Source organism: Mesoplodon densirostris, chromosome 14 (genome assembly GCF_025265405.1).
Source record: "Mesoplodon densirostris isolate mMesDen1 chromosome 14, mMesDen1 primary haplotype, whole genome shotgun sequence".
Classification (NCBI taxonomy): Eukaryota; Metazoa; Chordata; class Mammalia; order Artiodactyla; family Ziphiidae; genus Mesoplodon; species Mesoplodon densirostris.
The window spans coordinates 60,565,580-60,592,035 of NC_082674.1; the positions used below are offsets into that span (position 1 = coordinate 60,565,580).

The following is a 26,456-nucleotide window of genomic DNA, read 5'->3' on the forward strand; positions in this document are numbered from 1 at the left end:
CCCAGGCGCCAGTCTGCACCCCCATTCTCCCTCTCCCTCAGCACCAGCCTCTGCCCTCCCCTCAGGCCCATCCGCCCCCTCTCCGTGCTCCAGTGTAGCCCCAAACACTAACCTCTGCCCCAATGTCACAGACACTTTTCACCGGCCACTTAGGAGGAGGTCAGGGGTTCCTTCTCAGCTTTGCAGAAAAAACATCCTTGTGACCCATGGCTGACTCTTTTCCGTTACGTGGGCCTCTCACTGTTGTGGCCTCTCCTGTTGCGGAGCACAGGCTCCGGATGCGCAGGCTCAGCGGCCATGGCTCACGGGCCCAGCCGCTCCGCAGCGTGTGGGATCTTCCCGGACCGGGGCACGAACCCGTGTCCCCTGCATCAGCAGGCGGACTCTCAACCACTGCGCCACCAAGGAAGCCCCCATGGCTGACTCTTAATCCCAGCCCCAGATGCTCTTAAATAACAGGCGGTCGGGTAAGGGAGGAGGCTAAGTCAGTGTAAGCAGGTGTTTGCAGGTCAAAGGAAGGGCTAAGGTGACTCTCTGCCCACTCAGGACCTCACACCTGGCATGACAAGAAAGGGATTCTAGTGGAATAAAAAACATATTTCATCTCGGTCCCGGTCCCTAGAACAGAGCTCTTAAAAACTTGGAATTTTCTGGCGACAGGAGTGTCTTTTGTTATTCAAAACAAACGCTTTTCAACAACACTTGAGTTTATGCTAACAAGGGGACTGAGAATAGACCCCTAGAGAGCTTCTAGATGATGGGAGATAGTCTCAGAAAGACTGAACTCTCACCTCTCTTATTGGGGTATAAAAGCTTATAAACACCATGAGAGATTCAAGGAGTTTTCAAGAAGTTTCCTGGCTGGTGAACACGCCCACATACTAGAAGGGCGTTGCACCCCACCTCCATGGAGACAGAGGCTCCCATGCTGCCAGGCCCCTTCTGTACCTCTGTACCTCTTCATGGGGCTCTTCATTTGTATCCTTCATCATAAACTTTAATAGTAATTACATGGCTTCCCTGGTGGCGCAGTGGTTGAGAGTCCGCCTGCCGATGCAGGGGACACGGGTTCGTGCCCCGGCCGGGAAGATCCCACATGCCGCGGAGCGGCTGGGCCCGTGAGCCATGGCCGCTGAGCCTGCGCGTCCGGAGCCTGTGCTCCGCAACCGGAGAGGCCACAACAGTGAGAGGCCTGCGTACCAAAAAAAAAAAAAAAAAGGTAATTACAGTGTTTTCCTGAGTTCTGTGAGTCATTCTAGTGAATTATCGACCTGAGAGGGGTCATGGGGTTCCCCAGATTTGCCGTCGGCTGGGCAGAAGTGTGGTTGCCTGGAGAGCCTACTTGCACGTGGCATCTGAAGTTGGGGTGGTCTTGTGGGACTGAGCCCCTAACCTGTGGGGTCTGTGCTAACTCCAGGGGTGAGTGTCAGAATTGAATTGAATTGTAGGACACTCAGCTGATGTCAGAAAACACCACACATCTAGTGTCAGAAGTGATGTCAGAAAACACCAAAGAGGACCCAGCGTAATCCAAGATCTCACCTCAAGCTGACTGCATCCGTGCCCCCCTCAGTTGATCAGGTTCAGGACTAACTCAGAAGAAACTGCGGGGTAAGCCAACGTGCTGCTTTACAGTGAGACCTGTAACTCCCAGGAGGAACAAACACTGCGTCAGGGGGTTCCTGCTGCCTGTGGGCCGAGACCTAGGAGTGAGCCTTCCCAGGGGAGCTGTGCAGCCCCAAGTCCCCACCCCCATGGGGGTGACCAGCTGGACAGAATCAGTAACCCCGATGGCTGGTCAAGGCAGCCCTCCTGAAGTCAGTTCTGAGGATGACGGTAGATTCTCGCTCCTCCGTTCCCCATCAGTCCAGAGGGTTACAATCTTATGGAAATGGATCACATTTTCTTTATCTCATGAAAATCTAATTACGTCTTTGTCCCCTATCTCACCAGCAGCCCATTTATGAGATGTCAGTTACCTTGCAAGTGGCTTGTTCCATCCAAATTGTGTTGACTTTTCCCATTTTCACCTTCAGTCCCTACATCCTATTCCCACAGTGTTTTCCCAAATGCTGGAGTCAGCCTCCCATAGGGCCCCGAACACCACCTGAGAAGCCCGCCGTCCGGCTTCCGGGGTGCAGAAGCCACACTGAAAATGCCTTGTCCTGCGGCCAGGCCAGGAGAGCAGCTTAGGTCCAGCAGGAGCCCGTGTCGTGGACGGCCACTGTCAACGCAGCTACAGCCAGCCGGGAGCACAGCTCGTCGGCAGGGTGAGGAGGGGAGTGCCTGCCTACACCCAGCTCATGGTGCCATGGCAGTGTGTGTGTGTGTGTGTGTGTGTGTATGTGCGTGTATGTGCATATGTGTATTGTGTGATATATGTGTGTATGTGTATATTTGTATATGTGTATATTTGTGTATCCATATATTGCATATATGGATATGCGTATCCGTGATTATGTGTATGTGTATATGTGTGTGATATATATGTATGTGTATGCGTATATGTGTATACGTGTGTGTGCATGAGTATATGTGTGCATGATATGTATATGTTTATATGTGTATGTGTGTGTATATATGTGTGGTGTGTGTATGTGTGTATACGTGTAGGTTTATGTGCGGTGTGTGGTGTGCGTATATGTGTATGTGTGTATGTTTATGTGTGCTGTGGTGTGTGTGATGTGTGTGTATGTGTATGTGTTTATATGTGTATGTATGTGTGTATATATGTGTGGTGTGTGTGTGTGTGTGTATGTGTGTGGAGAATACAGATCCGCCATCCACAAGCCTGCTACCTCCTGCCAGTTGAAAGCTGAGCAGAGAGGAGAGGACACAGGAAAATGTGAAGTCCGTAACAGCGCTGCCTGAGACCCCAGGAGTGTCCAAGTGGGAGGGGAGCTGCCAGAGGTACCCCCCAAGAGGCTTGTAAGAGGCCCAGGGGAGCAGCAGAAAAGAAAGTGCCTGCCTTGGTTTCTGTTTCCCCACATACAGGAAGGGCCCATGTCAGCCCACTCAGGAGCTGTTTCCTCCTGGGCCTGAGAAGCTGAGAGAACCTCAAAAGCAGAACTTTGGAGAACCCTTGCTCAGCTAGAAGGACGAGGTCTGGCCAGGAAGGGGCACAGTCCTCCAGGCTTGATCAACAGGACTCCTCCTCTCACCCCCTTCCCTGTGCCCAATCCCCTCCCCACTCCAGGCTCCCAGCTCTTATTTCTCCCACAAGAACGTAATCTGCCAGCAGGAAAGAAGCACCAGGACGTTTCTAATCCTTGCCGAGAGGTTTCTCTGTTCTCTGGCCAGAAAAAAATCAAATGGACATCTTATACATTAACACTTAGAACCACTCATTGGTCAGGACCTCTCACAGGTTGGTTGTCCCTGTCTCCACTGAATGGTACAGGGCCGTCCGCCTAGAGATGCAGACCCTTAGCTTCAGACACCCCAGAAGTTTTTGATCAGCCATATCAACCCCTGACAACACAGGGTGAACAGCTGGGAGTGGCTGATCCCGCAGTTTTGATGGAAGGAAGAGACCCATGGCTGCAAGCAGGGCCCTGGGCAGCTGTGAACTAACAGTCTCCCTCCTTCAGGCATCTCTCCCGGGATTAGTTTTGAGAACCATCCTGGCCTCATGCTCAGTCTTCTGGCAGGGGTGAGGCTGAGCCCATACCCAATTCCCAGGATTAAGCCTATGGCTCAATCAACATAACCCATCTCCCTGACCTCCATTACTGCTTCAGGGCTGAGCATGTGACCCAATGCTGGGTTTTTGTTGAAACTATTGGAAAGGGGAAATTCTTTCCTCTGAAGTTACAGAGCTGTGAGGTTCTAAGCTTGGAGCTACCCAGATCACCACTGGGGAGAGTCTGCCTGGCATCAACGCCAAAGCAGAGGCAGCCAAGGGCGAGGCTGGAGAGAGATAGCTTTGTGGCATGATGTGAGAAAGAGAAAAAAAGAAAGAAGGAAGGAAGGAGGGAGGGAAGGAGGGAGGGAGGGAGGGAAGGAAAGAAGGAAAGAAGGAAGGAAGGAAGGAAGAAAGGGAGAGAGGGAAGGAGGGGAGGGGAGGAGAGGGGAGGGGAGGAGAGGGGAGAGGAGGAGAGAGGAGGGAAGGAAGGAAGGAAGAAAGGGAGAGAGGGAAGGAGGGGAGGGGAGGAGAGGGGAGGGGAGGAGAGGGGAGAGGAGGAGAGAGGAGGGAAGGGAGGAAGGAAGGGAGAAAGAGGGAGGGAAGGAGGGAGGAAGGAAGAGGGAGGGAGGAACGGAGGGGAAAGAAGGAAGATAGATAGATAGATACATGGATACATAGATGCATAGACAAATAAAGCATAAAACAGAAAATAAAATATTATAGCATGTACCTGTTCACAAGAGCTAGGATCAGTCAATCAGTAAGAGTGGGTCAAATATTTTTTCTCCTCTTCTTTGTATTCAAATACAAAAATATAGATTTTTCAAGAGCATTTCATTGCAGCATTCAGAGAAGGCATGTCAATCATTGTTAGCCTGCAGAATCAGAAAAAATATATAATACTATAATAAAATAAATACACAAGTTGGATGAGATAAAATTCTCACCCATCCTTGGCTCCCAACTTTCCAGCTTATAATGGAAACAATCCTGGAATTTCATTAGAAATATTGTCGTGTCCATGACCTGAGACAAGGACTAAAGCTCTGTCAATGCTGGACTTCTTGGGTAAGGACCCATTGCCAGCAGAAGGGCAGGTACCCATGTAGTGACCTCACTGGAGAAGTAAGCCCTGCCTGCGGGGGTAAGTGAGCCAAGGTCCCAAGGCAAGGCAAAGCAGCAGCTGTCCCAGTTTCCTGAAGGGAGGAGGGCCTGGCCATGCTACGCTGGTTGGTTACAGGGTGGGGCACAGACTCCAAATAAAAATACATCCTTACTGACCCAGGCTCCTTCAGTTTGCAGAAAAAGTAATGGGCAGGGTCATGGGGGCAGGTCGTATCGCAGGATACACGTGCACAGGACCCAGGAGTGTCAGGAGGGCTGGGCTGCATCTGAGGTGGTTCCAGGAACCTCAGCAGCCAGGCTCTTGGGCCTTCACTCTGCTGCCCTCCCTTCTGTGTCTCGCCTATTCCCTCCTCCGCAACATTCTCTTTTCTCTGCCAGATATATTCCTCGTGTGCTTTGCTTCTCTGCCTCACAGCTTCTGCCTATTCTTGGTTTCTGCAGGTGCCCCATGGTGGCCCCTCCAGCCTTTCTCTAACTCAGGGCCCTTCCAACTCAACTTCTCTCTGTTAACTGCCTCAATCCCTGGGTATTTCCAGGTTCAAATTCTTTCCCAGAGAAGTGGTCAGAGTCCCATTCATCCCTTCACATCAGTACCAACCAGAGATTCCTGGCCAGCCTTGTTCTTATCGCTTCCTATTTGCCCCAGTGGTGAGTGTCTTAGTCAATTCAGGCTGCTATAGCAAAAAAATCACAGACTAAGAGGCTTACACAAGAGAAATTTCTTTCTCACAGTTCTGGAGGCTGGGAAATCCAAGATCAGGATGCTGGCAGACTCAGTTCCTGGTGAGGGCTCTGTTCCTGGTTTGCAGATGGCTGTCTTCTCATTGTAAACTCACAGGATGGAGAGCAGACAGAGAGAGGCAAGCTCTCATGTCTCTTCTTTTACAAAAAAAAAAAAAAAAAAGAAATTTAGTTATTTACTTTGGCTGCACCGGGTCTTAGTTGTGGCCCGTGGCATCTTCGTTGTGGCATGCAGGATCTAGTTCTCTGACCGGGGATGGAACCCAGGCCCCCTGCATTGGGAGCATGGAGTCTTACCCACTGGACTACCAGGGAATTCCCTCATGTCTCTTCTTATAAGAGCAGTAATCCTATCATGAGGGCTCCATCCTGGTGACTTAATTACCTCCTACAGGTCCCATCTCCTAATACCATCCCAGTGGGGATTAGGGTTTTAACATATGAATTGTGACTGGATGCATTCAGTCAGTGAGGAAGGCATCTCCTGCCCCAAATAGTACAAGATGGCCAAACACATGACTTCTGACGCTGGGCAGATAATACTCACGGCAGTTTACTAGTCACATACTGTCACAGTCCGGAGGAGGACACTGTATACCATGCAGGGCCACACGGGGGTTACACCCAGGAGGAGGGGGAACCAGCAAGAGCCGTAAGAGGTCAGCTTTGCAACAACAAGAGGATAGTGTGTCCCTGGTTCCTGCAGGAGGATGTGATTGGCTTGTTTGAACAGTTTCTGGACTGGCGGGTTAGCGGAACCCAGTAGGTTGAAAACTGGGTGGAGGGCTTCCCTGGTGGCGCAGTGGTTGAGAGTCCGCCTGCCGATGCAGGGGACACGGGTTCGTGCCCTGGTCCGGGAAAATCCCACATGCCACGGAGCGGCTGGGCCCGTGAACCATGGCCTCTGAGCCTGCGCGTCCGGAGCCTGTGCTCTGCGGCGGGAGAGGCCACAACAGTGAGAGGCCCGCGTACCACAAAAAAAAAAAAAAAAAAAAAAAAGTACAGAACCTAATTTTCTGATCATAATAAAACTAGAAAAAAATTTGAAAAGATGATTGAAAAAATAAAAATAAAAACTGGGTGGAGTGCAGCTGGTCCAGTTAAGGGGAATTGGCCAGGTGGGGGGACATATCTGGTGAGAGCTGGGGAACTCAAAGTTAGGCTTTTGAGGCCCTGTAAGCCTCAGAAAATATCATGGCAGTAAGTGAAATTTTAGGCCTTACAATGCAAGCCTCTGAATCCGCTGCCCTGGTGACAAGTGCCCACCTCAGGCAAGAAGCTGGAGCATGGGGCAGGGTCACATGCTGCTCAGCATGGCAGCCCAGACATGGTGACTAACACGCCAGGCGTGACAGCAAGATGGAGAGCAGTGTCATGTTTGGACACACAATGGGATAGTTCCCTAGAGGCAGCCCTTGAGCCCACAACTTGTATTTCATTTCTACATCAGCTTGTGCTATGAGCACATAGCCGACACTGGGAAGAAATAACATTCTCCCGTAACTTGCTACTTCGAATTATGAAGAGTAGGAACAACCAAGTATTTCTTAGAGAAGACATAGATGTCTTCCATGCCCGCACAGTCCACCCCTGTGAACTTGCGCGTCTTCACTTCCCTGACGCCCCTGCCCCCTCAGACCTCAGATGTCCCTGGAGCTGGCCTACAAATGCTCCCTCGTGGACCCCATCGCTGACTGTCCATCCCTTGTCCATCACCATATTTTAAAAACCCCAGTTTCCCCATGTTCCTTCAAGATTCCTCCTAATGTCCCTGACCTTAGCCCCGACCCCTTTGCACCCAGAACACCACGCTGCTGGTCACAGTCACTGAAGGAAAACGTCCCCTCCCCAGGACCCTAAAGAGGGCACCTAACTAGGACCCCCAAGGAGGGGAGGGCCGCCCTGCTGAGCCCACCCCACACTCACACCGCACCCTTTCTTCTTCCTCTCTGCTCCTCTCCTGTCTGGTGCGGGCCTGGATTCCTGCCTCGGCCCCTGGATGGGGGATTTGGACCCGATGTCTGTGATCACAGTCTCTGTGAAGAGTGGGAAACCTGATGTGTCTCCCCATCGGGAGCAAAGGCAGAGAACAAACGATGGTCCATGAACACGTGGGAGGAAAGACCACCAGGAGGGTCGTGACACTGCAGAGACACTGCAGTCCTAGCCCTGCTGCACTTCAGTAAAAGCCAGAGATAAGTACTGTTCATATTTTGTGGCATTTCTGGGGCCGGAACGTTCCGACTCTCTGTAATTTTGAACCCCCAACTGCTTCCTGAGGACACCACAGAACTTCATGTCCAGCAGAGCAGATGTTCTTCCCCGCACATTCACCTGTACCCCCAGGAAGAAAACAACAAAAGAGACTGGCCTCTTCCCAGGCAGCATTTTATTCTAATGAAGCTCAGAGGTGCCCTCTTCACTGAAGGCCCCTTCCCCTGCCCTCTGGGGAGAGAGGAGATGCAGGAGAAAGAGGAGGGGAGGCAGAAGGACTCGGCAGACAGACCGGGTCCCAGAGTTTAGCGAGTGAGGGGGAGGGAGAAGCGCATGGACGCTGGTCCTGCTCTAAGGAGACACATTCCCATGTCAGCCCCACATCTGAACCAGTCAAGCCCGTCCCAGGGAGGAAGGGTCTCAGATCTCAGAGGATGTGGATGAAGGGGCCCATGGGTACATGGCATGAACAGGGTCACCAAGAGGAGAGCTCTGGGCTTCCCTGGTGGCGCAGTGGTTGACAGTCCGCCTGCCGATGCAGGGGACACGGGTTCGTGCCCCGGCCCGGGAAGATCCCACATGCCACGGAGCGGCTGGGCCCGTGAGCCATGGCCGCTGAGCCTGCGCGTCCAGAGCGACTGTGCTCCACAACGGGAGAGGCCACAACAGGAAGAGGCCCGCGTACCACAAAAAAAAAAAAAAAAAAAAGCAGAGCTCTTCCCACTGAGAACACAGCCACCTCAGCAGGCAACTGGGAATTCTGGGGAATCAACCAGAAAAGCCCTGAGTCTCAGCCTCCAGACAATTGCTTGGGCAGTCGAAGCAACTTTCATGCAGTGAAGATGAGGCTTCTCTGAAGGGATGGGACGCCCCAGGGTGCTGCCCCAGATTGCAGGTTCTGATTCACCTCACTGGGTGAATTAGTGAACTTCTAATCCTCTCCACCCTCAGCTCCCATTTCAACCCAAGATTTCCTTTCAGTTTCAGCTGCCTCTGTGGGGTCAGAGAGCTCCTAGCCAAGGCAGATAGACTCCCGGATGCCTTCAAGACAATTTCGAAGCAAGAAAAATTAAGGTTCAAAATCACCCTGGAGTATGAAGGAAAGAGCCACATTTCCTTGAATTCAACAAGCATTGGAGTTTAAAGTTTGAGCTTGGGGGCCAGTCCTGACATGGTTCTGATGGGATGTAGGGTCGTTTACAGATAAAAAGAAATTCATTGTCACAGGAGGCATCATTCCATGACTGCAGTGGGGACATCTTTATATCCGCACAGTGTTCATTGTTCCCAGTGTTGTTGGGCTCACCTGGAATCCAGAACCTATCAAAGGAAAAAAACAGAGAAAAACATATTTCCAATGAATAACTGAGAGATTTCAACCCCAGCTTTGGTGCCGGGTGATAGCATCTCAAGTTTTTCCATGCCTGAGAGGAAGGGGACCAGTGATCTGTCAACCTCTGAGCCTGCAATCACCCCCCAAGTTAGGGCCACACCAGCCCACAACTCTCAAGGCCCTACAGGAACCCACAGTGCAAAGACCTAAACTTAGAACGAGGTCCCTGCCATGTCTGGGTGGACAGCCATGCTGCCAAACCGCAGAGGGCACCGAGAGGCCATGAATTTGTCCCCAGTTTCACAGCCAATCAGTGGCAGAGGTCAGCTAGATCTCTGTTCAATGCTGCTGTCCCCGGATGATGGGGAAGAATCACAAACCCTGTGGTCAGTAGGAACTATCACTCCACTCTTCATGCCCTGGCCCTGGCCCAAGAAAGCCAGTCTGGGAAGGAGGGTTCTCGGGGCTTACTTCACACTCCGGACCTTGTTGAACAGCAAGTCATCCACCCAGTACCAGTACCCCTCACTCCCTGCTTTGCTCAGGCCGATCCAGTAGAGAAGTCCACCTGCAGTCCTGTAGAGAAACTCCTGCAGAGAGACAGAATGAGCAGAGGTGCTGCAACGACTCCGAGTTGGAGCATCTGTCTCTCTGGGTGTTCTTCACCCATCCTCAGTGACAGCCCGTGAACCCACAGACACAGGGTTAGGAGTCTAGACTCTGACTCCAGAGCCCGTGATCTCACCTGCTCTGCTAGCCCACCTCCAGATGAAAGGAGCTTGTTCAATATTCTGCCTAACCAGGTAGGGGACTTCTTGGGTCAGACAGTGTCATTAATGCTATTCACAAATATTTCTATTTTCTGGGCACATGGAAAGATTGTACTACCCTGCCCTCTTTGAAGCTACAAATACTGCATCATTTTTTTGGCCAATGAAATGTGAGCTGAAGGGATGTCCGTTGCTTCCAGCAGAAGCTTTAAGAGCCAACACACAATGTGCCATGTTCCCTTTTCTCACCTCAGCAATTGTGGAAACATATGTTGAGATGAAATCTCCTTTGACCTAAGCCCTGAGTAACCACAGTGAGCAGAACCCCTTGCTGGCCCTCATTGGACATGCAGTGTACAAGTGAGAAGTAATTCTGAAGAATTACTGATATTTGGGGATTTTTGTCACCGCAGCATAATCTTGCCCATCCTGCCTGATACAGCTACCAATACACTCCCTTCCTAGAGCCCACAGGACAGCACTCACCTGTTCACTCTCTGAGGTGACTGAGGTCAGGTGTGAATCCCTGGACAAGCAGAACTTCTGGGCACTGTACCAGGTCCTTGTGACTTGAGAAAAGTAATAGAAGTTCCCCCTGAAGTACTTCCAGCCTTGAGAAACCATCTGTAGGATGTCATCTGGAGAACAAGAGTGAAATACGTACTCTGGTGTTCCTGATTTCTCTGGTGCTGGCTAGGTGGGGATACTTGAGTGAGATCCCAGAGACAGAGTGAATGGGGCTGGGCTCTGGGGTCTTTGGGTCCTTGTGTAGGAGCTTGGGGACATTCGCTCAGATCCTGAAAGTCTGACTGAGATTGGTGGAGTCTCTGGGCTCAGAGAGGGGAGACTGAGAGAGGCTGAATCAAGAATCTGTCTCTCTCGTGGGGAGGAGTAATTTTCCATTGGCCATCACAAGTGTCTGAGCCCCTGGGTAGAGACTAATGGAAAATGGCTGGCTTTGGATCAGGACAAAGAGACTTCCTAATGCCTTCATATTCTATGCCTTGGTGTGGGAACCCTGGCCGGTCCCTAGTGCCGTCTCTCCTGAACAGCCCCTAAGCCCTCCCCAAACCCAGTGCTGAGCCCTCTCTTCTTAACCTTCCAGCCATGGCTGCCCTGCTCCTCTCCCGCTTCCTCCACACACACCAGCCCAGTGGTGTCATGCCTAAGACTGGCAAGGTCCCACGGGCCACTGGTCAACTTGCAACATTCTTTTCTGAGTCACTTACTTTGCTGTTGGAACAACTGGCTGATATTCTCCAAAGCTCTCTGGAGTCCCCGGACCTTTGCGTTTAAAGCATTGGCTTTATCCAAATCTCTTTTTAGCTCCGGGATTTAGGCATTGAACTTATCAACTTCTTCCCAACTACTTGTTAGCATCTGCAGCCATGCACTGGCTTCCTTCATGCTGGTTTCCAACCTCCGGATGCACACGATCCAGGCTGGCATTCACCATCTGGACCTGAATACCAGCTGCTGCCACGCCACCTCTATTCCTCTTTATTTCAGAACTCAGGGTGTTGATGTTGTCCACATGACCTTTCAGCAACCGGGCATTGGTCTTGACATCTGATATTGTGCCCATAAACCAGGGATCTGGATATGAGAAAGTCAAGAGGTCAGCCAAGGGGATCCCCAGGGACTGGAGTGGGGCTGTTGCCAGGGTAATAAAAGGAAGGGGAGGGAAGGGATGGGCTCAAGCTTCCCAAGGACCCAACCCAAGGAGCAGTTGCCTACCCTCCACTCATTCATAATGTATTCATTCAACAAACATGCGATGGGCACCTTTCATGCACCAGGAACTCTGGGAGAGGCAGATCACGCAAAGATCGACAAAACATGGACTCTCTGTTAGAGGCTCTCACAGGTAAGCAGAAGAGGGGGTTAGAACCCAGTTCTAAATTTTCTTTGCCTGTTCACGGCGCATTTGGTAAAGGGATGCCTTCAAACACCCCTTTGTCATACTTCCCATGTCCCTCTGGGCCGCACGGCTTATGACTGCCCATAAGCCCCTCGCGGCTATGGAAGGGAGAGCCTATGCAGACTTCTAATCTGGAGGTGATCTCTTCTCCAGAGAATACAAAAAGGGAGAATTACGAAACCACTTCTTCTCTTCCCTTGTCCCACCCCCTGTCACACTCTGTTCAGGCCACAGGCTTAGGTGCCATAGAGGAAACCAAAAGTAAGCCAAGTGGGCTCAAAGCAGAGGAGACTCTGCTCAGACCCTCCAAGTCCAAGACCAAATATATCCTGAGGCCTTGAAGGGAGAGTGCAGATGTTCCCTCCACCTGCTTTCTGGAGACCTAATGAGAGGAAGAAGCAGCAGAGGCCATGAGGCTTGGCAAAGACAGAAGAGGGAGAAAGATACATCACACATCCAATGAAGAAGCAGGAAGCCTCCCTTGACATGATCTTTGTGGGAGCAGGAGAGTGAAGAGAAGGGGTCCTGTGGTGGGGGGGGCAGTGATCCCTAACACTAACCCTAACCTGTTGGCCAGGTTCTCCATCTAGTCAGTTGGGGCTAAGGATACAGTTGGGACACCATCCCTTGTGGGGTCAGGAAACATCATACTCACTGTTGGGGGCTACCCACAAGGCTCTCAATCAAATGGACACGAAACTCAGAGAGGAAGGAGAAAATGACACAGGATGAAGATGGGCGAACATTTCTTGGGGACAAAAGAGCGTGTCCTAGAGCACAAGCATGCTGATCCCTGTCAGGAAAATCTCCCCAGAATTGGAAAGGAAGGAGCAGCAGCTGATCTTACTGGGGACGGGGAGGGGGCGGGGCGGGGGGGGTGGAGGTGGGAGGGGACTCTCTGACTGCACTTGGAAAGAGGGGAAACAAGACAAATGAAAAAGCCAGAGGCAGGAGAGACCACCAGAGAGCCGGGGAGAGAGGGAGCTGACTGGCCATGGGGAAGGATGGAGCCCAGATGGAAGCTGAGGACTTACAGAGAATGGCCTGCAGCAGGACGGAGGCGACCAGGACCAGCAAGAGGAAGATGACTGCAGCACAGACTGTGAGAAGTCTTCCCAGAACCAGAGATGGACGCGTCTTGGGAGGAGGCTCTGCAGGAAGAAAAGGAGAATGTTCGTTGGACCAGCAAACTGTGGGTTTGGGCACAGAGCCCTGAGCAGATTCTGCACCATAACCCTCGTGGCACAGGTGCTCCCGGCCAGCTCTCTCCCCAAAGTCCTCTTATCTAGAGGAAAAGGGAAGTGACCCCCAGAAGTCATTGTGTTATCCCAAAGTTCCCCATTCCTGGCTTAAGCACCTAGGCTACAGCTCGGTCCTCTCCTCAAGGGCCTGAGCTTTCAGGAAGAGGCCATTTGTCATCTTCTCCGGGGGTCTATTACATGGGCACTTTAACTACCCTGTCCTCAGGCTAAGCTTTTTCTCTTATAAGACGGCTCTCATCCATCTTCCATCCTGCCATCCATTCACCCCACAAATACATATTGAATGTCTTCTAGATACCACGCACTGTGCTAGGACTGAGACACAAAGCTGAATAACTCACAGTCCTTGTACTCAAAGGGCTCACCATCTGGTAAGAAAGACAGACCTGAGCAAATAAATTACAATACAGGGTGATAAGCATAACGATAGAAGAATATGTACAGTTCAAGGGAAGTACAGAGACTGGAGTCATTTTAAGAAGTTCCAGGTAGAGGGATTAGCATATTGGAAAGTATGGAGTGCCTGGCAAATTATAGGTAGTTTGGCACTGTTGGAGTATAGAGTATCAATATATGACCTGAGCAGGGAGGGCTTGGGCTAAGGAGGCACCTGGGGTCAGATCATAAAGATCCTTTTGGGTTGTGTTAAGGAGCTTGAACTCTGGCTTATAGGTGATGTGGAACCAGTGAAGGACTTTAGGCAGGAGAGAGAGAAGGACAGGAACACTGAAGAAAAATCAATCTGATTGTGGTGAGGAGCAGAGATCAGGGTGTGGGGAGTCTGGAAGCAGGGAGACCAGTAAGGAGACCACTGCAATAAAATATTCTACTTCTGTTTAGGGCATCTTAGATGGTATAATATCCCTCTATAAAATGGGGCTTGGAGATTCAAACTGTAAATGTAAGATTTGGCTTCTCCTCTCTGCTTCCTGCATTTGTGAGGGTCTCAGACAATGTGGGTGGCTCAGCAATATCAGACCACGAGCTGCTCTTTCATTCATGGGAGATGCTCAGGGCAGAGAGGAGCTGATTTGGGGCTCCATGAGGGACTAAGTTTTCTCCTGGGAAGCTTCTGACACCTTGAAGAAATCTGCCAAATCTGAGAAACCTGGTATATAACAGATTCTAAACAAATATTTCTTGGAAGGTAGGAAAGAGAGGAGGGAAGAGAGGAAGAGAGGGAGGAAAGGAGAAAAAGAAGGAACTCAGTCCAGATAATTGGATGGACGGATGGATGGATGGGTGGATGTATGGAAGATGGATGAATGGATGAAAGAGAAGTGAATGGAATAGTTGATGGCTGATCATGACTCAACTCTGAGATTCCAGTCTGTGGACTGGAATCTGTCTTCTAGAAGCTACTGCATCTTTCTATGGCCTCCAGCAGTTCTCATTCATTCCCATAATAAAGGCATGAGGCAGGTGTGGTTTTAAACCTTACCCAAAAATGCATAACAACTCTGGCCACAGGACTAGAACCCTGACCTGGCTTCACTGACCCTTAGCCAGTGGAGCTGGATGACAGGTTGGTGTCAGGGACCAAGGTTGGAGGCTAAATGATCAGGGCTAAGGAAATAGCTACCTTTACTTGCAGAGGCTTCTACTGCCTTTGATATTTGAGAGGATCCCACCTGCCCCTCTGACTGGTTCATTGTGCTTACAGACCCGTTGCTGCTCCCCTCTCCAGGCCGAATAGGCCTCAGACTAGAGTTATTTCTCTGACTGGTTGAGGGAAACCAGAGAGGACTCCACACCACACTTTCCAAGTGTTGGGAAGGAAGCTGGGTCACAAGGATGGTGTTGTATTCATCCTGTCTCATTTCCTCCCTACCCACATAACGTCCAGGCCTGCTGTCTGTTCTAAGCTTTGACGTTAGCTAATCCCACAGACTGAAGGTCTCACTCCTAATTCACTGCCAGTCTCTGAACATTTATAACCGTGCCTGTTCTCTTAAAGCCGCTCACCTAGTTGAAGAGCCTTGGTTCTACCAGGGCTCAGAAGGAGTCAGAATGTTCTGTTTCTGGGCTCTCACGCTTGTTACCCAGCCTAATCCCAGGATCACCTCAGACCTTCTGCTCCTGGTTCCTGGCCTCACATCCACGTCCCAGGGCCTGGGGATGGAGAAGAATGCGAGTTACTTTGGATTCTTGGTAGAAAGCACCACTGGGGTTCTGGTCTCCTCCTGAGGCATTTGAGGCAGAGCAGCTGCCACATACCACCTTGGAATGTCTGTCCCCTTCCCTCTCTGTTGAAAAGTTGACTTTCCCCAACCTCTGCTGTTATATAGCATGAGTGATTGGTAGAATGCCCATGTGCCCTCCCAGTGGACCCAGGAAAGGATCTGGAAGCCTCGCCAAGCTGGGACGGGACTCACTGCGTAAGGTGGGACTGGGCTTGGGGGGCATTTACTCCAAGTGATGGGAATGGAGGCTTCAGGTAGGTGTTCTGCTGATAGCTGGACAAAAGGCTGATCCAGCATGAGGAAGATAGGCAAGAAGCAACCACAATCCTGTGGGCCCTCTGGGGTTTAGAGATGGTTTCTGTAAAAGTCCCGACCATGAGGAGTTACATTTCCCACTTTGCAGGGAAGATGTGGGTCATTAGCTATTTTCCTCTGGCCATGCTTATCCGCAGGTATTTCCTGAGCAGTCTCCCATGCATCCCTCTGGGTGCTCTATGTGACCCCTAACCTGACAGCCCAGAGGAGAAAAGACCAAGTGGGAGGTGGGTGCCTCAGCCTTACTTTCCAGCCAGGAAGGAGGACAATTCTCCCAGACATTTAGGAGATCCCCACTCTTCCAAACAGAGGAGGAACTTTGGGCCAGATCTAGAGTGACCAAAAATCACTGCTGTGATGAGAGAGAGGGAAGTCAGTGCTCATTTTTCTGTTGCCCCACTGCCATGCTCCTGGGGTGCTAAGGCCTCCTCTGGATAAGGATGTAAGAAGGAAACAGTTTGGCCACTCTCCCCTTCTCTGGTTGGGACTCTCCTTATGCTTGGAGGTAGACCATAGGCATAATCAATGGGAGTGGAAAAGAGACCCGGGCTGTTTGAAATGCCCCAGCAGAGCTGGGGGTCATCTCCAAGGAGTGGTGATCCAAGTCCCTCCATCCAAGGCACAGAGGAAACTAAAGTAGACAACAAACCAGGAAGAGGGGTTGGAGAGGATGGGAGGAATGGAGGGGAGGGGAGAATGAGATGAGAAAGGAGACAGTTAGGACAGCTGGTCAGACTGATCCACAGGCTTCCCAGGGGACTCCTGTATATAATGTGACGCCGTATTCGACCAGCAGATCCCAGATAACCAAAGGATTCCATGCCACTCTGGATGTGTGCCCTGGAAACAGGGGATAGGGCAGAGAAACCAAGAAGAAAGAAATGGTACGTGGGGCCCTTCAGCCATCCTTTCCTCTAGAATGCCTGCTCTGCACCAGCAGCAAAGAGAAAGAAAACCATGGACCCTGCCCTCAGAAACAGTGCTTCTCTTGGGAAAACATGGCATCCATCATCCCAGGGAGAAGGGAAGACTTTCCCAAGACCACAGGGGGCCTCCTCAGCTCTCCCTTGACCCTGGGAATGAGTTCCCCTTTTCTAGAACATTGTGTGAGGGCAATGTTTCTCTGGCACAGTGACAATGGGCTAGACCTCAGTGAGCAGGCAGTTAAGTCTGGTACCATCATAAATAATGTGGTATGGATATGGGGGAGCCACCTGGCTGCATGGAAGGATCACTGTGTGCCAGGCAGAGGAGGCTGCTCTGAACTATCCGGGTCAAAGAGCCCTTGCCTGTGTCCTTAGTGAGAGGGCAAATTCATGGCAGGAAAGTAACACAGGGCTCTTGGGAAAAGTATGCATAGTTTCCTTTTGTATCTTTTATTTCTTTATTAATGATATTCATTATAGAAAGAAATCCAGGTGAGTGGATTCCCACGGCTCCTGCCCAGGGACCCCTCCCCCAGAACCGGGGGATTGTGGAATGAGAGCCGACCTTTCACTTCCATGCATAATGCATAAATAACTTGTAATAATAATCATTTAGTCCTTGACCTCATGGATCCTGCTTGGCCATTGGAGTCAAGTTCCCAGTGCCCAGAGTAAGTAAAACCCAGCAAGTGTCCAGTTCTGTCTTAATGGGACTTTTTTGTGCTGCATGTACTACTCAAACCTGTGCTCAAACCCACAAAAAAGAACAGGACCTCCAAAAACCCAAAATCCCATGACAATATCTCCAATGCCACAGTGGGACATTCGTCCTCCACGAAACTAAAGTCATTAAGCCAAGAAATTATCAAATCCCAACATATGTCCACGTTCTGACGAATCATAACACCGTTCATTTTATACACCGAGGATGTGGATGGTTCCCTCCAACTTGCTTTTTCAACCTTAACTACAGGTTTCTTTTCCAAATAATTCCACTTTGCTCTTTTCAGAAAGTAAATGAGATAACTGCTCTCACCTGCAATCGTTCGCTTTTAGTTTCTTTTCCCATCTTGCTAAGGTTACAAACTTCTGTCCCCCACTAAGCTCTCCAGCTGGCCCTTTAGCTGGGTCAGTCTCCCTAATAGAACCTTGAACTTTCATTTGCTTCCTGCTGCTCTCTAGAGATATCCTTTCAGCTGCTGCTTTGATCTAGAACACTTATAATGAGTGTCTTCCATCATATTTCAAATGGGAATATCCCCAGAGAAGTGGATGGTCTTGCCTCTCATTCATCCACTCAGGCATCCATTTATCCATCCAGTGTAACTTGTCAAGTGCCCTCTGTGTGCCAAGCTCTGTGCTGGATGCTGAGAACTCAGCCTTGCACAGAAGGGCCATGGTTCCTGCCCTGTAGGGGACTGCAATTCTCTCTGCATAATTCTTGGCACCTTGCACGTAAGAAAAATAAAATATATCCCTGATTAAGCCTAAAGCAGAGACAAAAGAAAAATGTAGTTTGAAATGGTGTAATACATGACATTTTTCCAAACTACTTTTATTTAAAACATAGTACAGAGATATAGGAACATGTTTTCATTTCCTGCAAATTGATCTGTTTCTCACAATATATCTGACTCTTAACTACAGGAGAACTACGTGCTCACACTGCCCTTGCCCAGAGCTCCCTTCCCTGGGCGGGGCGGAGGAGAAGGAGAGCTACGTGTCTAAGACCTATTGCAGTGGTCCTCACCCTCAGAGCATGTTTGTAAAGATGCAGCACCCTACCCCCAGAGATTCGGACGTAATTGGTATGGGTTGGGGCTCAAGCATCAGTATCTTTGTTAATTCTTGAGGTGAGTCACATGCAGCCAGGGTTGAAAACCACCTATCCAGTAGACAAACATGAGTCCTGGGATGGCATTCTGGCTCTGCCACACCCCAGTTGGGTGGGTGATCTGTGGACCCCTCCATCGCCTATGCCAGTTCAAGTCAAGTGAGACAACGCTATGTGGAAGTATCTTGCTTAGTGCCACATAACAAGAGTTGCCCAGGCTGAAATACTGTATGTTATCACTTATATGTGGAATCTAAAAAATGCAACAAACTAGGGAATATGACAAGAAAGAAGCAGACTCACAGATATAGGGAACAAACTAGTGGTTACCAGTGGGGAGAGGGGAGAGGCAATATAGGGGTAGGAGATTAAGAGGGACAAACTTTTAGGTATAAAATAAGCTACAAGGATATATTGTACATCTGGGAAATATAGACAATATTTTATAATAACTATAAATGGAGTATAACCTTTAAATATTGTGAATCACTATATTGTATACCTGTAATTTAGATGATATTGTACAGCAACTTACTTCAATAAAAACATGAAAGTAAGAAAGAAAGAAAGTAAGAAAGAAAGAAAAGAAAGAAAGAAAGAAGAAAGAAAGAAGGAAAATAGACTTAAAAGAAAAAAGAGTTGCCCAGCCTGGATGCTTGGGTTTTTTTGTTTGTTTGTTTGTTTTTTCTTTTAAAGAGACAGACTTTATTTTAAGGATTTTTACATTGAAGAATTCAAAAAGTGGTACATTTTTGGAACATACTGATCTGTATTTAAAAGGAACCATTGACAAAGATTCAACAGAAATAATCAGAACAAGCAGGAACATACAGTTAATACTACTGAAACCTACTAAAATATCTCCAGGACATATGGTTTATCCAACATAATGATACCTCTAAGTGCTATCACTGATATGAAACTGACTGCTTCTTACTTTTCTAAACACATAGTGGTATAATTAACAATATTCAATCACTTCTGTTCTTTTCTGAATATACAAAAATTAAAATACCAACTAAAAAACTAATATATTCTTCTCTTTAAACGTTTCTTACAGATACAATTTCAATATTTTCATTCAATAGTGGTGTGGTTTAAGAGATTTTTCATTCACGAGTCAAACAACAATCCACCCAAAGGGAACTGAGCCTATAGACTAGGCTCATAGAGCAAATAAAGAGTTCTGGAATGAAGCAACTGACATTGCTAAAATACAAAACAGATAAAATTCTTAGAAAGTACATGCAATAAGCTCTACTAAGCAGCTGGCCACAGATCTAGAACATTTGACAACTTTACTGGTGATTTCAATGGGACTCCAGATGTTTCCAAACTTGAACTCTCATCTTAGGCTTCGTATTTTGCTTTTCCAGTTTCACTAATGACAAAAACATGATTCAAATCCCTGAAGTATTCATTATCGTCATGAGCATATCCTACAACAAACTTGTCTGGAATTTCGAATCCAACAAAGTCAGCCTATATCCAACACTTCGAGGGGTCCTTGTCACCAGCAAGTTTGCAACCTTGACCATCTTTGGATTATGCTGCTTGACCAAGGAAAGCAAGGTTTGCATTGTTTTGCCAGTGTCAATTATATCTTCAACAATCAAGACATCTTTTCCAGTGAAAGTTAAGAGATCATCTCCACCAATTACTTTTTATGTTGCCTGTTGGCTGGTCATTACAGTAGCTTGTCAGTCTGATAAAGTCTACAGTCATAGGAATGCATCTATCACTATTTCTGTTCAGTACTTTGATGTAATCCAGCAGGTCAGCAAAGAATTTATAGCCCCCCTTGAGCACGCAGAGGGCCACGATGTGATGGCCTCCCATTTCCTTCATCACATCTCAAGCAATCCATTCAGTCCTGTCCATAATTAGTCCAGGAGGAATAAATACCTTTTCCAAATCCTCAGCATAATGATTAGGTATACAAAATGAATCTAGGTCATAACCTGGCTCATTATCACTAACCTCAAATCCAAATAGTTTCTCTCATCTAACAGTAGGGGGAAAAAATCACCAAAAAGAGTTAAGTGATTCCTTAAAAGCCCAAACTTCTAGAAGTCTGAGATTGTTATAATCAACCCATGAGGCGCCTTTATAGAGATGCTCTAAGGCTGTTTGTGTAAGACCGCGTATTGGTCATCTTGGTATGTCCAGTCCCAAGACGCTGGGGCTGCGGGTCACCACAACGGAGCTGGCTGGCGTGCTGGAGTGCAGGCTGATTGTTGAATGAAAATGTCTGGCAGCATTGGTCCAGAGTTAAGAGTCTTGAACCAGAAATGGAAAAGAAAAGTGAGCCACCTTGTGGCCAAAAAACAAACCTCAAGACTCTGTAGCCTAAGTGCTCTTGGGTTGCAAGTGTGTGCACGGGGCCTTGAGAAGAGTGGCCTACCGCCTGTCGGTCACACACATGGAACACCGAACACGTGCCCAGAAAATCAAAAACACACCCAGAACTTCTCACCAGAGTGAATCAGATGCCACCACTGCGTGACTGAGACAGTAATGCACAGTCTCAGAGATATCGGAGGTTCTTCAGGGGACATATCCGGAGTCTTCTCTGATGGCCAACCTTCCTTGATCCTGCCCCATTTTCCAAGTCTTCCCATTGAGTCTGAGAGCAAGGGGTTCCCTTCCCAATAAATTCTTTTTATGCTTAAATTATGCAGACATGGGCTTGTAAATCCAATCAAGAACCCTGAGTGACATATCCACCAAGATAGCTCCGGGCTTCCCTGGTGGCACAGTGGCTGAGAGTCTGCCTGCCGATGCAGGGGACACAGGTTCGAGCCCTGGTCTGGGAAGATCCCACATGCCGCGGAGCAACTGGGCCCGTGAGCCACAACTGCTGGAGCCTGTGCTCCGCAACAAGAGAGGCCACAATAGTGAGAGGCCCGCGCACCGCGATGAAGAGTGGCCCCCACTTGCCGCAACTGGAGAAAGCCCTCACACAGAAATGAAGACCCAATGCAGCCAAAAATGAATAAATGAATAAATAATAATTAAAAATGAATATCTGCTAAAAAAAAAAAAAGAGATAGCTCCTTTCCTATTGACTGACACAGTTTTCCCAAAGTGTGTTGCATGGGACACTAGTCCAGAAATATGCTCTGCCCAAAAAGGGTTCCAAGATTAAATAAGTTTGGTAAATATTCCATGCTGTGTGCCTTTTTAGAGATTCATGGTAACTGTGAGCATATTAAAGATTCTGAGACATCCTATGTTAAGAAAAGCTGTTTAGAGAATTCCCTGGTGGTCCAGTGGGTAGGACTCTGTGCTTTCACTACCAACGGCCTGAGTTTGATCCCTGGTCGGAGAACTAGGATCCCACAAGCCGTGCAGCACAAAAAAATAGAAAAGCTGTTTAACATTGTTTATATCAGAAGTTTCCATTACTGCTTTTCTTTTATGCTTACATGATGGATGACACTTCTCACTCTGACAAACCCTGGCCTAAAGCCATGAAAGGAAGATTCAGAGAGACTGCAGTTTCCTCAGATTTCCAAGTTCTAGTTTGCTCTGAAGTCTTGCCACCTTCCCAGTTTAATCTCACAAAGACTCATGGCCTCTTCACAGGTGTCCATGCTAAGCAGAGAATATCAGCACCATTCTGTTGAATAATCTGTACCTTCCTCATTAATTTCAGATGTTTCCTTTGTTTGACATTTATAAACTGTTTTATTCGGGCGTCTGTTAAGGGTCTATTTTGTTTCAGTCATCTTTTAATTCTGTCAATATTACCAAACTAATAACTGCTTTACAAAATATCTTAAAATATGACAGGTCCCCTTTTTTAACCTTTTTATTAATTAAAATTTTCTTAGCCATCCTTAACTTGTTTTTTCAAATTAACTTTTGGCAAGTTACAAAAACAAAGTCCTATGAAGAGTGTAAGTAAAAAAAAGAAGTGTGGACTTCCCTGGTGGCACAGTGGTTAAGAATCCGCCTGCCAATGCAGGGGACACAGGTTCGATCTCTGGTCGGGGAAGATCCCTCATGCCGCGGGGCAGCTAAACCCGTGCGCCACCACTACTGAGCCTGCGCTCTAGAGACCGCGAGCCACAACTACTGAGCTCTGCGTGCCACAGCTACTGAAGCCCGTGTGCCTAGAGCCCGTGTTCCACAACAAGAGAAACCACCGCAATGAGAAGCCCGCGCACTGCAACGAGGAGTAGCCCCCTCTCGCCACAACTAGAGAAAGCCTGCGCACAGCAACAAAGACGCAACGCAGCCAAAAATAAATAAATAAATAAAAGAGTGTAAGTAAAGCTCAATTTTAGTAAATTCAGTAATTTTAGTAAAGCTGTAAAATAATTTGGGAAGATTTGGTGTCCTTAAAAATAGTCTTCAGGGCTTCCCTGGTGGCGCAGTGGTTGAGAGTCCGCCTGCCGATGCAGGGGACACAGGTTCGTGCCCCGGTCCGGGAGGATCCCACATGCCACGGAGCGGCTGGGCCCGTGAGCCATGGACGCTGAGCCTGCGCATCCAGAGTCTGTGCTCCGCAATGGGAGAGGCCACAACAGTGAGAGGCCCGCGTACCGCAAAAAAAAAAAAAAAAAAAAAAAAAAGTCTTCATACCTAGATGCACATGAAGTTTCTCTATTTCCTTTATATCTGTCAGTCAACATTTTTCAGTTTTAATGTAAGTCCTAACTTTTTTTTAAGAGAAGACAAAGTTTTTATTTGCATGACTTTTTTTTTACCTATGAAATATGAAAGAAGCATCTGGAAGACTTACATACATTGATAAGAGAGTTCAATAATCATATGGACAAAAATAATCCACATGAGTAACTTTCCTTGATATTAAAAATATGGATATGCAGAGAAATTGAGAGGATTCCAGATATATCTAGGAACAGAATTAACAGGACTGGATAGTGGGTTTTGTATAGAGTGTAGCAGGATTAATACAATTTTTCAGAATGTTGTGTGGCTTCCTTTTGCCCTACCATCACTCTGCAGTAGAATCATGTTGGATTATATAATCTCATTCAATTATCTGTTGCCTCCAGATAACATTTTTCAAAGTTCTTTGCCTTCCTTGTCTCAGCACTGCTGGTGTGACTTTTGGCTACTTTATTCATTTTGTTCTTTTCATTTCGGTTGGGTGGAAGTGGGTTTGGTTAGCTAGTCAGCTCCTAGAAAACCGTCTGTAAGGTTCTCTGTGACTATTTATCTCTCACTCTTTTATGGTTGTTTGATGAAGTAGGAGGAAAAGATCATTTGCTGGAACTAAGAAAGAGTATCTGCTTGGAACTGCATACGGGGAACTGAAAGGCAGACCGAGTATTTACAATAGCATAGAGGAGAATGAAAGAGGAAATTCATCAAAGACAAGGAAATGGACAGGCAGCCCTGAGACCACCTACTTGTAGTAGCCCTATGATCCAAAGTGATCCTGTAAATTTCATATGCTCTCAGACCCTTTGAATAAGGAATTTAGTATGCATGGAAGTAGGCAAGGAAATGCCAAAGGCTCTTTTCTGGACTAACTTAAAAACTTGCAAGTTATGCACTCAGAAAAAAAAAATATATATCAGTGTAAATATTGTTATCAGGACATCAAACTATTGAGTGACAACCAATCAGAATTATGGACTTTTAAGGGTTAAAGGCTACACTTCACAGTACATAACAATCTCTGAAGTCCAGGCATCTTAAAAGACTCCTTTGTTATATGAAAACAGAGCAGGATTATACACTTTCAACAAGTCTTCCCACTGGCAGGAGAATAAAACTAAAGCTCTTTGTGAATATTCTCAATATACCTCTTTATCAGAACTCACTTTAAATAGGTCTGCTTTCCTATAGTTTTACGGGAGGGAATATTTTCTCCTTAAGTTTACAAGATCTTTTTATGAGCCCCATGCTCAAGGTTAAACCTATTCTCAAGGTTAAGTTCACTAGTACAGGAGAAAAAGAAAGTGCTGAGAAACCTCAATATGGGGGAAAAGAAGGGTAGAAGAGAATTTCAAGCAAATGGAATATGCAGGGATGTGCTCATAGATGTTTAACAACTGGTCCTTTGTTTCTAGAGGGGAACCCTCCTTTGTAATATTTGCTAATTACCATTGTGTAAATATCCCTACATTAGCCAATTTCAAGTTACGGTCATGATGTCACTGAATGCAGAGTTGGGAAGATATGCACATGATAGGCTCTTGAGAGCCAATAAGGTCCAAATGCCAGCACATCATAAGGGACAAGTAGTATTTTCCAGCTATGGCCCCAATCTATCCAATTATGTGGTTTTTTCCAAGCTTGCTCTCCAGGAAGGAGAGGAGGGGATTCCGATGTAGGTTTGGGACAGAACGTCAGGGGTACTGTCAAATGCCATCAGGGAGACTCAGAGTGGGGAAAAGATGCAAAGACTCAGTATAAAATGGAAGAAACGAGTCCCTGTTCCTCTTGGAGATCCTCTATTCCAAGAACTTATTTGTCCATTTATACCAATTTCCACCAAGAAAGTGCTATTGCTTGTTGCAAGTTCTCTCTGTAAATTCCAGAATGAACCATTCCTCCTCCCTGGCCACAGGAGACCTGGCTGCCTCCACAACCATAACTGCCTGATGTGGGCAGGGTTCCCTTTTCTTGGTGTGATGTATGGTCATCTTCTCAGGAGACGGTGACTGACAGGGAAACCCCCTGGTTCCTGGGTACTTTCCCAGGGACAAGAACCACAGGGACCACAAAGGCCCCATGTTTGGCCACCAGAGAGATGAGTGGGGGAACAGCTACATGCTACAAGGAATAAAAATCCTTTCCATGGGTGTGGCAACTCCAGGGGACTGGGGACATTTGCCGGGTATATGGGAAGAAATAAGCTGCATCATGGGATTTTAAAACATAAATCTGGGGGCTTCCCTGGTGGCGCGGCGGTTGAGAGTCTGCCTGCCGATGCAGGGGACACAGGTTCGTGCCCCGGTCCAGGAAGATCCCCCATGCCGCGGAGCGGGTGGGCCCGTGAGCCATGGCTGCTGAGCCTGCGCGTCCGGAGCCTGTGCTCTGCAACGGGAGAGGCCACAACAGTGAGAGGCCCGCATACGGCAAAAAAAAAAAAAAAAAAAAAAAAAAGTAGACTCAAGAACCCCAAATGACCTGGCAGCTGAGGGCCACCTCTCAGCAGCCTCTGAACCCGGTGCTGTATTAGTGCTATTGTGGTGATGAACACTTTAATCAAAACCACCAATAAATGCTTACTTTATGCTCCTCATGCTGCATTTTGGAGGGCAGGGAACACGTAGTGCATTTAGAAGGATGTACAGCAGGTGCTGGGGCAGATGTCAGAAACACAGGACAGTGCTGGAGCTGCAAACTTGGTTTCCTCATGCTGTGTACCTTTGGGCAAGTTACCTAACCTCCCTGTGCCTCAGTTCCCTCCTATATAATGGGAGCTAAGATAGCATCTACCTCATAGGATTGCTCTGAGAGTTAATGAGTTAATACATGTTTTGAGGAAGTCTGGCACTCGGTAAGCAAGTGTTGGGTATCATTAAGTAACTGAGACACACAGACTTGACTTCCCAGGCTGTATTTGATTGCATCCAGCCCTAAACTTGTCCCTAAGCTGTGATCCACTGCCTCTGCTCACACAACTACAAACCCCATTTCCACCAGTTTTTTTTTTGGTTTTGGTTTTTGGTTTTTGGTTTTTGGTCATATTCTGGAAAGGAAGCCTTTAGCTCTGCTTTTGTAGGACACAGACATCCACAAGCTTGATCTTTCCCCTTCCTTAATTCACATTCAGGCTCACATATAGGTCCGTCCATCTCTTGTGTTTCTTTCACACGTCTGGTCATTAAACAAAGATCATGTCACTGTAGAGTTCACTTCTCGTTAGTCAACAGGAAGAACATGGAATCCTTTTCCTGAGGGCCCCGCCACTGCTATTCCCGTTGTGTTATTACAATTACACGGATGCTCTCACCTCCAGTGACCCATAGATGGCACTATTACCTTTGGCTGGGCACAGCAGGACTGTGCTGCTTAGAGTAATATTTTTACTATGGGTGTGAATCTGGTCCTCCTTGCAATTCTGTAGGACGGAGTGATAGATATGATGGAATCCTGGCTTTCCAGGGATTCCAGACCCCCTCAATAAATGTGGCCAGTGATACTAGTAATCCTATCCCTACTCCTTCCTCCTTAGGCCAGTAAATGGATAAAGACTTCAATAAATGGATAAAGTTGCC

At 47.9% G+C, this 26,456-nt stretch overlaps 1 protein-coding gene and 1 pseudogene across 1 annotated transcript; both read right to left on the reverse strand.

Annotated features, from left to right (window-relative positions):
• Window positions 1-1,569: 1,569 nt before the first annotated feature.
• CD207 (CD207 molecule) lies at window positions 1,570-18,386 on the reverse strand. The gene is given in 8 exon segments (XM_060116949.1): window positions 1,570-1,604; window positions 8,877-9,025; window positions 9,510-9,628; window positions 10,295-10,446; window positions 11,038-11,237; window positions 11,239-11,404; window positions 12,764-12,880; window positions 18,353-18,386. Coding segments are annotated over 8 exon segments (972 nt in total).
• Window positions 18,387-19,599: 1,213 nt separating this feature from the next.
• The window catches only part of LOC132501353 (hypoxanthine-guanine phosphoribosyltransferase-like), a 35,972-nt pseudogene continuing 29,115 nt past the window's right edge, over window positions 19,600-26,456 (reverse strand).